The sequence below is a fragment of the Hippocampus zosterae genome, chromosome 2 (assembly GCF_025434085.1).
Source record: "Hippocampus zosterae strain Florida chromosome 2, ASM2543408v3, whole genome shotgun sequence".
NCBI lineage: Eukaryota > Metazoa > Chordata > Actinopteri > Syngnathiformes > Syngnathidae > Hippocampus > Hippocampus zosterae.
Genome location: NC_067452.1, coordinates 12,613,482 through 12,626,597, shown reverse-complemented (window position 1 = coordinate 12,626,597; position 13,116 = coordinate 12,613,482). Strand labels below are relative to the sequence as shown.

At 43.4% G+C, this 13,116-nt stretch overlaps 1 protein-coding gene across 2 annotated transcripts; it reads left to right on the top strand.

Annotated features, from left to right (window-relative positions):
* The first annotated feature begins 90 nt into the window (after positions 1-90).
* On the top strand, positions 91-12,589 carry wasb (WASP actin nucleation promoting factor b). 2 transcript variants are annotated; one of them, XM_052058091.1, is made up of 10 exons: positions 91-286; positions 1,694-1,834; positions 3,579-3,668; positions 3,803-3,899; positions 5,263-5,298; positions 5,384-5,561; positions 7,105-7,283; positions 10,717-11,243; positions 12,229-12,340; positions 12,412-12,589. In XM_052058091.1, the coding sequence occupies exons 1-10, from the start codon at positions 185-187 to the stop codon at positions 12,468-12,470; spliced, it is 1,521 nt and encodes a 506-aa protein (XP_051914051.1). In that variant the 5' UTR covers positions 91-184; the 3' UTR covers positions 12,471-12,589. The 2 variants fall into 2 exon arrangements, with proteins under 2 accessions (XP_051914051.1, XP_051914053.1); XM_052058093.1 differs by having other exon boundaries at positions 124-279.
* The last annotated feature ends 527 nt before the right edge of the window (positions 12,590-13,116 follow it).

Here is a 13,116-nt window from a genome sequence, read left to right as displayed (position 1 = left end):
CTCAGTATATGTGCTGCGAGTTTCGGAGAGAAAACAAGTGGGGGTTGGAGAAGTGTCTGTGCATTTCCTGCTATGAGTTGAAGTAATAGAGAAGAGGCTCAACTTCCTCCACTGCGGTGGCACGTCGGCTAGTGCTGAGAAGACACCGTTGCACACCAGCGAGCGTTGGTCACAGCTTTGCGCCATGAGCCGAGCAACTAAAACCAAAACGGAGAACGCACGGAGCTCCCTGCTAAGTCTGCAGGAAAATCTGGCCTTGGATAACCTGCTTGGCAGAAGGTGTGCTGTAAGTTGACACTCCAATCTGTGTGTTTGTGTGTTTGCGCACGCATGTTAAAATTACAGCCTACCTCTTTTTTCCAAGTTGCTGCAACTGAAATCTCTCTCAGTTTATTTGACAAACAAACTAAAAATGAATGTGTTTTTTTTAACAGGTGCTCACTGGTAATATTCTGTTAAAATGCAAATTGGAATTCTGCAAAACACTTTGAAATGCTGGCCCAGGTTTAAAACCCTAATGCGGGCTTGAAATTCTGCTTTGAGACCTTGACCCTGGCTTGAAACTCCTCTTGAAAACCTAAACCGAGTTCATAAAGCTAGCAAGGCTTGAACCCCTAATCTTAGCGTGAGAAACTTACGGTATTTTAAACTGTAACACTGGCTTTAAACCTCACTTTGAAACCCTAACACTCAACTCTGGGTTTAAAACCTTACTTTATATTAACACCGGCTGGAAAGCCCAACCCTTGCTTGAAACCCTATTTTGAAACTCAACCCTGGCTTGAGAACCCAATTTTAAAAACCTAAATAGGACTTGAAAACCTAACCCTTAGTTGTAACTACAATTTTAAACCATAAACTGAAACTACAGAAAACCCAATCTTGAAAGCCCCTAATTAGAAACTCTAATATTTGTTTCAAACCCCAAGCCCCCACTTGAAACCCAAACCCTGGTTCAAAACCTTGATCCAGACTTAAAACCCACCTAGAAGTCTTTAACTCTGGCTTGAAACCTTAACTTGAAGCCCTGGCTTGAAACTCAACTTAAATTCTTAACCCTTGACCCCAACCCTGGTTTCACACCCTAATTTGAAATATTGGCCCAGACTTGAAACCCTAACACGTTTTAAAACCCTTACTTTTAAAAGCCCAGCCATGGCTTCAAAGCCGTAATTTGAAACACTTACCCAGGCTCAAAAAACCATTTTGAAAACTTCGCTCCGACTTGGAAATCTAACGCTGAGTTGAAATCACTGGCTTGAAAACCCTAAGAATGGTTTGAAACTCAACTCAGAAAGCTGAACCCTGACTTGAAAACTCAAAATTGAAACCTTAACCCTTGTTTCCGAACCTAAGTGTGTATTGAAACCCTATCTCGTGTCTGAAGCCCTCATCACCTCTTTCCAAGCTATTAATAAAGTCGCATTGTGTATCTTGAAGGAGCTCCTTACATGAAGTCATCGAAAAGGAGGAAATGGCGCCTCGAGCATTTCTTCCTCTGGTATCAGAATTTGACGCTGTCTCTTGTGTTGGTCTGCAAGCATCTGTTTTTCTCCGGCAAGCTCAGCAGTCACACACCAATGCGAATTAAGTCAACTAAAAACGCATACAAAGAAAACAAGAGCTCAAAAGTGAAAATTAATATGTAGACTTCCGTGTGTGTGTGGGTGTGTGTGTGTGTCTGCATATACAGTCTATGGCCACTGCAGTCGCGCAGTTGTTCATGGCCCTGCCTCACCAGCCGTCCACGTGGAGCCTGCAGCACACTGGCGTGGTCTGCCTCATTAAGGACAACCCTCAGCGCTCGTACTTCTTTCGCATGTACGATTTAAAGGTAACTGTGGCACATCACGTGTGAAGAACGTTCCGCGGAAGCCACACAAGCTGCCTCACCTCCCATCACCCGAAAATTTGAATACAATAATCCTTGGTTTATCGCAGAGGTTACAGTCCAGTCCAGTCCACTCCTGCCATTGACAAAATCCATAAAGTAGTGGCCATATCTTTACATTGTTAGCTATATATTGTAAAGCTCAATGCACACAATACCAAAACAAATGCAAGGTATCATTTTTGTCCACTTGGGGACACTGACTGAATGTGTGTGCCTTTATGTGAAGTGGAAGTCAGTGAACGAGAATATAGGGTTGATTGACTGTTAGCTGGGTGTGACGCCGTGGTTGAGGCCATTGGCAGGTCATCGAAGAATATGCTTGCGATGTCTGCATTTGACTACTGTTTGTTCACTAAAAGCCTTTGAAAGTGCTCCAAGGGTTCTGTCTACCATACAACTTGTTCTAATTAGCGGTGGTAGGCTACATTGATTTAGCTAATGATGTGCTAGGTAACTTAAGCTAGGTGGACGTTGCAATCGTCAATAGGAACTAATCTTGAATTATAGACATTGTGTCTTTTTTGCACTCGTTCCTCCTGGCTTGCGCCAATTTCTATGTGAGTCTGTCGTAACAGTCCGTGTGGTATTTACCACAACATCAAATTATCCACAAAATTCAGCAAGTACACGAAAGCAATCAGCATCACATTGTAAAAGAGCTGTAAAAAGTGAAACATGATATCATGAGGAATGACTGTGCTCCTTTGTATGGTGTAAAGCAGAGGAAATGGATTCGAGTGGCTCAACTTGACTTCAATCGGATTTGAATTGCTAATTTTAGGTCTTGGGGCCTATTTGGCTTATTGAGCTAGAAATGATCAAATGCACGACTTTGACTTGGTGTTCATGAGATTCGATTACATTTAAACTCGAACTACAACACTTCAAAAAGTCTTTCTTGTTTCCTAGGGATGGAACGAAATGTAATTGGCACGATACATTATCTACATGGTAATTAAAAACACTGTATGGTACATTATCAATCAAGAGAATGTCACGCATGTGCGCATACACGCAAGTATTCACACGCTTGTAAATTCACAAGTACCTCAGAGGTTGTGAGATTTGTCTGGCAAAGACATCGGTGCTCATAACATTCGAAGTTAAGAGTTTCATGAAATTAAATGCATGCACATTCAGAACCTTGCCCAATGTACTCATAATATAAAGAGGAACAAATCAGAGTAAAACACAATGTTTTGATGAGCTGAATTTAGTCCCTTTTTTTATTTGCTGTTTATTTGCTTTCATCTCAGAGTCAACCTTTGTTTCATGCACTGATTCTCGAGCTACCAGCCAATCAGAGTGATTAGTTGTCACAGACTGTCACCATTTTGTATCCTGGCATTCAATTCATATCTAAGAACGACATGTGAATCTCTTCATTCTTTGCAATTCTAACCCTTTGTCCATTGGCCACCGTGACCCTCCACCCTTGCTTGGGACTATTCATAAACTGATTATAACAGTGTTACAGCTAACTAAGTCAAGAGCGAACATTGAGTTCCAAGTGGCTAATATGCAATTATGTTGTGAGTGAGCAAAATTACAGTATATGACGTGCCTTAAGACTTGCTTAACCCAAGGAATAGTTTGACTCGATTTACTTGATTTTTGCCACAGTAGCTTGGGACTTGTTTGAAAGTCAAAGACAATTGAGGAAAACTTGTCTTACTTCCCACAGGCGGGGAGGCAGCTGTGGGAGCAAGAACTCTACAACCAAATAGTTTACTCCTCATCTCCGCAGTTGTACTTTCACACATTTGCTGCCGATGTAAGTGTGCCCTTCAGTTGACATTTCAACAGTCACCGTGCGGTCAAATTGTGCCTCACAAGTATTTGCTGGATCAGTCGTGGGCGGCTTCTTTCCAAGCGGCTTTGTCTTATGCTTTTGCGCCTGCCGTGCAGGACTGTCAGGTTGGACTGAATTTTGCTGAGCAGCAGGAAGCAGAAGCCTTCAGAAATGCTGTAGTGGGAAAAATCAACCAAAGGAGCAACCGGCAAGGTACTAGACTCCTCTCATTAAATCCCACTTAATGGGTTCTCTATTTTATTATTATGTTCGATGCGAGAGCTGTATCCAAAAGTCTGTCTTGACAAAGATAACAATGCTATCATTCGTTCGAAGAATTGTTTACAACGGTGACTGCAAGCGGTTCACATTGGCAAATAACAACAACAAAATGATGTAAACAAAAAAAAAAGATTTTTGAAACATTAAATGACACATCTTTGACAGTCTCCATCAAAATGGAGCCTTCTTGTCTTTATCAAGGCAGAATTTTTCATACTGGTTTTTAACATGTGTCTTCCACTGAAATATTTTACAATTAAGTAAAATGTGAACACGAGACAGAAGAAGGCAGAACACTGTACAGGATGTCTTTTAAAGTTAGAAACAACAACTGTTTTTGATAATTGATTCATCGTTTACACCCACTTCATAACTTCAAATTGTCCAACGGCTCCCATTTCAGCCTCTCAGCAGAAAATAGTATCTGAATTCTGTCGTCCTTCACAAAAGCAGACTGATTATCTTTGTGTTTAATCTGAATAAGACATCTGCAAACATCTGCTGTTACTTTGGAAAGAAAACAATGAGCAACTTTTTCCCCCTGTTTTATGACATGCTATGGACCAACCAGTAACTGAATCATAATCCATTTATCGGGGAAAGTCTAGCCAGTTTAATTTTGCTCATTATTTGCGGTTAGCGTTTGAATAACTTGTAATTTCCCTGTAGTTAAACCCGAGGTGTCCTCAGAATTGTACGCCAAACGGGTCGCCCTTTTGCAATAATCAGTACCCAACAAGTAGCTCTCAGTTTCAAAAACATCACTCGCCCTCATGGGATAGTGCTTCGTTGGTGTTTATTTGTTTTTGTTTATCCAGCAAAAAAACAAAGAAACAATGATCAGTCTGTAAAGAGTCCTCCCTCCCTTCCCCCAAATGATTTTACAGTAAATCTTGTGTATGTTGCATGCAAAATAACATTTGTACCTGATTATTTGATTGATAGTTTTGACGAATGTCATCAATAATGGAGAGACCAAGATGACCTATAACAATTGTGATCGCCATGGCAAGGCTTCTGACACACTGTTCTCAGACAGGGTTTAGAATGCCATCAACAAGTTGGAAGAGAGAGACTGGAAGGGTCACAGAAAGGTGTCGAAGTTTAGGATATTATTTTTCTTTGCTCAAATGCCTGTGAATTTTGCTGTCAAACAGTTGGACATTTGCATTCAAAAGTTTGAAGAAGGTCAAATGAGGTTCGACTGAAAAAGTGAAAGGGCTGTTTGCAATGTTTTTTTTTTCCTTTTCCAAAGTGTGAATTTACTCATGTTCATGTTCCCATTTTTGTGTAGAACGAGGGTCTCGTCCTGCTGTCCCACCAGAAAAATGTAACTCCTTCGCCTCGCTACGATTACCACCAATGAACTGCAGCAATAAATGAATGACAAGCCTTTATTTACTGTCCTCCAAAAGCGGCATCTGGTAGCCGCGGTTCTTTTCACAAAGACTCCATGGATATCCCGAGCCCGGATGTTTCCCTACGTTACCGCTTGATACCCTCGGCTTCCTCCTTCAGGAAAGGGAAAAAGGACAAGAAAAACAAGAAAAAGGGATTCTCTAAAGCTGACATTGGCGCCCCCAGTGGATTTAAGTAAGTCATCTTGAGAATGTTTGGCATTTGACGGTTTGTAAAATGTTTTGATGTTGCAGTAAATGTTACTTCATGCGTGAGAGGTTTCGTTCGTTTGTTTAATCGAGTGCCAGAAGTATCGGCGATGTCTTGTAACCAACACAGCGTCCAAAAACTGTTCCACAAAGTAGTGAGTAGTTCTGTGGCAACCTCCTTTGGATCTTTCATCTTTACTGCTAGCTTATACTAACATTAACTACCAGAAAACTGTATTTTGGATACCAAAACGATTGAGCACACGGCCTTGGAGCATTTTCCGCCAGATGCGTAAGATCTGCCCTGTCCAACACGATTCCTATTCGTATACTATCATAGCGACACCCACACAGGGGGCGGGGTCAACTTTGTCTAGCTAGCTGCTAGCACATGTAATAATGTGTGACTCCACAGTCTTGACTGAATTTCAGCTTGTAAGTGTGACATGGATAGGGAAGGTAATAGCAAGTAGAAATTTCACAGCGATGCAACTGTCATGCTTTATTCGCCTATCTAATAATGTGTGCCAAAGACTGCTAAATCTAACAATTCCTCCTCCAAAAATATTTGCCTCTCCGAGTATCATCACATAGAACACCATTAAAATGAATTGCATCGTCGGCCCAAGTGTTCATGTATGCCGTGACCTAAACACTCCTGGATGTACTCAATTGTACTAAAAGTAACTGAAGCACTCTTAAATCTGCTGAAACACACCCTAAAAATAGAGTCACCCAAATATTTCTACGTGTACTTAGAAGAAGTAGAAGTTATGGCAACCATTGTGTGCATTACTGCTAGTTTAGCATTCAGCTTCCTTTCACCTCAACAAGGATAAGCAATCGTGAATCCTATGGCCACAGGTTTCTATTTAAGGTACGCCATTTCACTCTAAAAAGAAAACATGTTGACATAGTGAGAATGCAATGTTTCGAATCCAACCAAAACTCATTTGCTGCAGTCAACATGAAGTGTGTGTGTGTGCGTGCGTGCGTGAGTGTGTATTCAAAGATGCTCCCTTTCCATTAAGTTCCCAATTTAGGCTGTTATAAACCAAACAGCACTCTTTGGGGGCACTCTGAAGAACCGAATGGCACATGTGAACAACGCTCTGAGTTTCCAAACAGTTGAAGTGAGGCTGTGCGCGCTCAGAGCGTATTCTCAAACACGCCAACAATAGAGAACAGCGATTTTGGGTGCGAGTCCGAGCTCTATTCTTGGTCGCAGTTTTTGTAAAATAAATTTATCCCAAAATGCGGTTGATTATCCAGAGCGATTTATCAATGTTTTTTTTTTCTTGTGACTGGTGCAACTTACATACCAAAGCGACCAAAAATAGAGTACCGGTAAATGCAAATTCTCTTGAATAACGTCTGAAAACAAACCGATCGAAATTATTAAATGCAAATTTGTGGTACTTAAAAGTTAAATACAACTGAACTGTGCCACTTGAAAACGCCCACATACTAGTATCACACTTTGAGAATCACTGGTTTATAGCATTTGTTCCTTTATTCCTTCCTTTCAGGCACGTCAGCCATGTCGGGTTTGACCCCAACAATCTGGACCCCGACCTGTGGAACCTCCTCTCCCAAGCAGGTATTGGAGAGGATGAGATGAGGGATGAGCAGACGTCCCAGCTGGTCTATAACATCATCGAGCAGTCTGGTGGCATGGAGGCGGTCAAACGGGAGGCCAAAAGAGGAGGTCAGAAGTCAAGTCAACAGTATTTATAGAGCACTTTCAAACAGCCATCGCTGCATACAAAGTGCTGTACATGGAGCAATTTAACATGCACAATAAACAGTAAGACAAATCGGTAATAAAGGCGGTAGAAAACCAAGAACAAATATAAGTCACGCTGAGTCGAACGCCAAAGAATACAAGTGAGTTTTAAGATAAGATAAGATAAGATATCCTTTATTCGTCCCACACTGGGGAAATTTACAGCCTCCAGCAGCAGGAATGCATGTAGAAAGAAAAAAGGAGAAAGAGAAAAAAAAAAAAAACAAACATCTTTCAATTAAATACAATATGAACACAATGGATAAATTTCAGTACTATTTACAATTTTCCTTCACATAATTTAATTATTATTATTATTATTATGATTGTTATTTTTTATTCATCAGCCTGACAGCAGTCGGTAGGAACGAGCGTCGGTATCTCTACTTCTTGCAGCGCGGGTGTAACAGTCTCTGGCTGAAGGAGCTACCAAGTGCTGTCAGGGCGGGCTGGAGGGCGTGGGAGGGACTGGCCATCATAGCCTTTAGCTTAGTTAGCATCCTTCTGTTGCCCACCTCCTCCAGAGTGTCAAGGGAGCAACCCAGGACAGAACTGGCCTTCCTGACCAGTCGCTCCAGTCTCTTTCTGTCCCGGGCTGAGATGCTGCCTGACTAGCAGACAATGCCATAATGGATGGCCGAGGCCATTTGAGGAGGGTTTTGAAGACGGGCAGCGAGGAGGCTTGCCGAATGTTCAGTGGGAGGTCATTCCAGAGAGAGGGACCAGCAACAGAAAAGGCTCGATCCCCTCTGAGCCTCAGTTTAGTCCCCATTGTCATGTAGTCATTGGTACTTCTAATAATGTCTGGTCCACAGACCTGAGGCGCCGAGCAGGTGTGTAGGGGCGGATGAGCTCAGAGAGGTAAGGTGGCGCGAGATTATTCAGATATTTGAAAACAAAGACGTCACCATTGCTCATTTACAGCACTTGCATTTAAGGGGGACTCGTGATGGAAAATGGACTCGGTAATTGCTGCTATGCAAATACGAATGTGCCTTGAGAGACCAGTGACCGTTCTTGTGAATTTTCTGAGGCACGAGCTGCCGTTCATCTGAAAGAGGGTCATTGTATGGCTCTCACGTTGGTATTCGTCACATGGAATCCACCTGTTTACTGCCATTGGAGCATATACAGTGATCCCTCGCTATTTCATGGTTCGTTTATCATGGCTTCAGTGCATCGCGAATTGTTTTCAAACATATTCATAAAAAAATAATAAATAAAATAAATATATTTTTTCATATGCATGGAGTACAGTACTGTACATGTTGCTCTATGTGACTCACTGTTGTTTTGCTGACCTTCGCAGCTTCTCGCTGTATATACGGTATATATAGAAATATAAAATCCTCGTCTCACCCATCGGGTGGTGTCCGTCCCTCATTCAGCTGGGGTCCTCTACCAGAGGCCAGGAAGCTTGAGGGTTCTGCGCAGTATCCTTGCTGTTCCCAGCACTGCACATTTCTGGACTGAGATGTCCGATGTTGTTCCCGGGATCTGTTGCAACCACTCATCTAGTTTGGGGGTCACTGCCCCGAGTGCTCCGACCGCCACAGGCACGACTGTCACCTTTAGCTTCCAGGCTCTCTCCAGCTCCTCTCTGAGCCCTTGGTATTTCTCGAGTGTTTACCACCGGACCATAACTGAGTTGGCCGATCTCAAGAAGTCCTATCAGTGGCTAGAGAGGGCTGGCCTGAAGGACAGCACAGAGGCACTCATCCTGGCTGCTCAGGAGCAGGCCCTGAGCACCAGAGCCATTGAGGCCCAGATATACCACACCAGACAAGACCCAAGGTGTAGGTTGTGCAAAGAGGCACCTGAGACCATCCAACACATAACTGCAGGGTGTAAGATGCTGGCAGGGAAAGCCTACATGGAACGCCATAACCAGGTAGGTGGCTGGCATAGTCTACCGAAACATCTGTGCGGAGCATGGACTGGAAACCCCAAGGTCAAAATGGGAAACACCTCCGAAGGTGGTGGAGAATGACAGAGCAAAGATCCTGTGGGACTTCCAGATCCAGACTGATAAGATGGTAATGGTGAACCAACCAGATGTCATGATCATAGATAAAGGGCAGAGGAAAGCCGTTGTAGTGGATGTAGCGGTCCCAAGTGATGGAAACATCAGGAAGAAGGAACATGAGAAACTCGATAAATACCAAGGGCTCAGAGAGGAGCTGGAGAGAGCCTGGAAGGTAAAGGTGACAGTCGTGCCTGTGGCGGTCGGAGCACTCGGGGCAGTGACCCCCAAACTAGATGAGTGGTTGCAACAGATCCCGGGAACAACATCGGACATCTCAGTCCAGAAATGTGCAGTGCTGGGAACAGCAAGGATACTGCGCAGAACCCTCAAGCTTCCTGGCCTCTGGTAGAGGACCCGAGCTGAATGAGGGACGGACACCACCCGAGGGGTGAGATGAGGATTTTTTTTTTTTTATATATATATATATATTTTTTTTTTTTAATTTATTTTTAAAATATATGTCAATTGGTTGCGACTTCCCGGATTTTCGTTTAACATGGGTGGTTTTGGTTCCCATTAACCACGATAAACGAGGGATTACTGTACAGTGTACCCCAGCAAAAATTCACAAATATTGACAGCATTTTCCATGAAAACGGGGGATTGGTTCACCCAGATGTTTTTCTACTAATACGCAAAGTGTCAAATTGAAAGTATGTGCCAGCAGTACATTTTCACTACGGAATAACCTACAACCTCTTTTACAAGATAACATAAGATGCCATAAATAAGGGCCTCAATAAATAAATAAATAAATAATACAGGACCAAAAAGGCATATTTGATATGTACATGACTAGCGCCGGAAAAAAACCAGCCATAGATATGAATGCTTCATGCCATCATATGTTTCTATTCACAAAACATTTGTTACATCTGTAGGGAAACAAAAAAGTTCAATATAGTTTATATTGTATATATTATAGTTTTAATTTAATAAACACTTTAATGTGATGTTGCACATAACGTAATACATTTCTGGTTTTATTGTGCTAAGTTTTGTTTTAGTGTGATAATGTTTACGTTTTAAGGCCAAGATTTATCAACATAATGGCAGCCATCACGTGATGAATTGTACTGTAAACATCAACGTGGGGTGGTCGGTAAGGCGCACATCATGCCACAAAAGTTCATTTTTGATGGGACCGTGGCGGCTGTCACGCAGTTTGACCGGCCCGAATATACAACGGCTATTCGGGAAAATCCTGACATGATGGCCGCCATGCCCCTGGTCACAGATGTGTGGGTGTTTAAAGATCAGTCAAAATGCTCGACAGTGTCTGCCAGTATACAGTATAAGTGTGTGTGTGTGTGTGTGTGTGTGTTTCAGCCACTGGGCCTCCAGCACATCCCCCGGGTAGGCAGGGGCCTCTTCCTCCTGTTCCAGGCATAGTCCCGGTGCCGCCGCCTCCACGGGGGCGTTCCGGCCCCCTGCCTCCCATTCCGACGCAGTCGCAGCGAGGGGTGCGGGGAGCAGTCCCGCCGCCACCGTCCAACCGAAGCTGCCTGCCCCCTCTGCCGCCAACGCACGGTCCCCCGCCGCCATCCTCCAAGGCCAATCACACGGGCATCTCTCACAACACGCCTCCCCCGGTGCGGCCTGCCCAACATTGTGCCACTGCGGCTTTTCCACCTCCGGCCGCGCCGTCCCCGCCCGGCAGGAGAACTTGCGGAGATCTGGCGCCGCCTCCTCCACCTCCGCCTCTCCAGCTATCGTTGGAGCCTCACGCGCCTCCTGTTCCTCCTCCTCCTCCATTTGGCAGCTCGCCATCATCACCCACCACTTCGTCTGTGACGAGAACAGATAAAAGAGGTGCTCTGCTGGATCAGATACGACTGGGGAAAAAGCTCCGAAATGTAAAGTGCCTCTTCCACACTCCAAAAATCTTGAAACACGAATTTCGGTTGACTCTTATACTGAAATGAAGTTTGTTGTATTTATATTTAAAAAAGTATGGGCATTAGTTGCACGCATTGAAATCATGTTTGACCAAAATGCAGCCATTCTCCATACTGTTTTGTGCATGTAAAACCAACAGACTTTTTTTTTTAGCATAACCCAGGCTTGTTTAAATTCTCATTGAAAGCTCAGTTCTATATTTGAAACCCTCATTGGAAAAACGAATTTTAGTTTGATGCCATGATTTTAAACCCTAACTTGAAACTCTAGCACTGACTGACAAATCCTATACCAGGCTCGAGTCCTCTTAATTTGAAATCCTACCCCAGGTTCAAAAACCCTAATTTGAAACACTAACCAGTGGTTGAAAACCTACATTGAAATCCTCAATTTAGTTTGAAACATTATTTTGAAACCCTAACCCATGCTTAAAACCACAATCTAAAACAGTAACCTGGATTTGAAATCCTAAATTGACAACCTAATACTACCTTTAATTTCTCTTTCGATACCCAAACCTTGGTTTGAAGCCCTACTTTGAAACCCCAACCACAGTTTGAATCCCTAATTGAAAACATTAACCTGGATTTGAAATCTTAAATTGACACCTACCTTGAAACAAACCCTTAACTCTTCAAATCCTACTTTGAACCCCCAACCTGACATTAAACCCCTATTTTGAAAGCCTAACATTGATTTCACACCCTATTTTGAAACTCTAGCCTTTTAATTCAAATTGTTGTGAAACCATGATATGAAACACTAAGCAAGGCTTGAAACCCTATACTGTAGATTGAAATCCCAACCTTAGTTTGAAACACAAATTTGAAACCCTAGCACAATGCTTGACACCGTAACAGTGATTTGAAACCTTAATTCCATTTTGGACTCCCAAAGTAATTGCATTGGAATGCCCTAATAAGCCCCCATTATGTGCTACAGGTGAGTGAGTGTGCGGAGCAGAGCGCGAGCTTGCCGGCCCAATCAGGTGAGGGCATTGTCGGTGCGCTCATGATGGTCATGCAGAAGCGGAGTAAAGCCATCCACTCGTCAGGTAAACGCATCGCTTGTCCTGGGACGAGCGAACACAAAAACCAACCCAAGTGTGTTTGCATGTTCTTGCAGATGAAAGCGAAGACGAGGGCGGAGATGATGAAGAGGACGACGACGACTGGGATGACTGACGTCACTTCGACCGATGCATCCCTTGTTTCCAGGCAGATTAAAGTTTAGAATTAAAGGCTTCCCAAAACTTTTTGTTTTGTCAAAAGTTTTCCCACAATAAACTCCTTCATCTCTTGGAGCAAGTCAATTTATACGCTTTTGTAGGGTATGGCCGTATACCATACCGTTCGACAATGTTACAGCAGTGTCGCAAAGCAGCAGTTGAGTGACTGCATACACCTGTTAGGGCAGTTGAATTAAAGACCGTTGACAAAACAAGTCGTCTGCTGACATTCTCAGACACGGACAGGTTTCGCTCGAAATTAACCACAAAAGCCTTCCGAGGCTTGCACAGGCCCACAGTTCACAAAGATTGACTTCACCTAATTTAGGGAGTCTCAAAATGTGGGCATCCTCTAGCGCATAGGTGTCAAACTCAGGTCCTGATGCGCCACTGTCCTGCATGTTTTCCAAGTCTCCCTGTTGCAACACACCTGATTCAAATGAACAGGGTCAATGTCAGGCTTCCACAGAGTTTGCTGATGAGCTGATCATTTAAATCGGGTGTGTTGCAACAGGGAGACTTGGAAAACATGCAGGTCAGCGGCCCTCCACGACCTGAGTTTGACACCTATGCTCTCGCGGCACATAAATAAATCAGTCCAT

Bases quoted from the DNA above. Each gene is read 5' to 3' on its own strand.
- wasb (XM_052058091.1), top strand. From the start codon at position 185: ATGAGCCGAGCAACTAAAACCAAAACGGAGAACGCACGGAGCTCCCTG. The intron at 287-1,693 runs GTAAGTTGACAC...CTGCATATACAG, and splicing joins TGCTTGGCAGAAGGTGTGCT to TCTATGGCCACTGCAGTCGC. The intron at 3,900-5,262 runs GTACTAGACTCC...ATTTTTGTGTAG, and splicing joins CCAAAGGAGCAACCGGCAAG to AACGAGGGTCTCGTCCTGCT.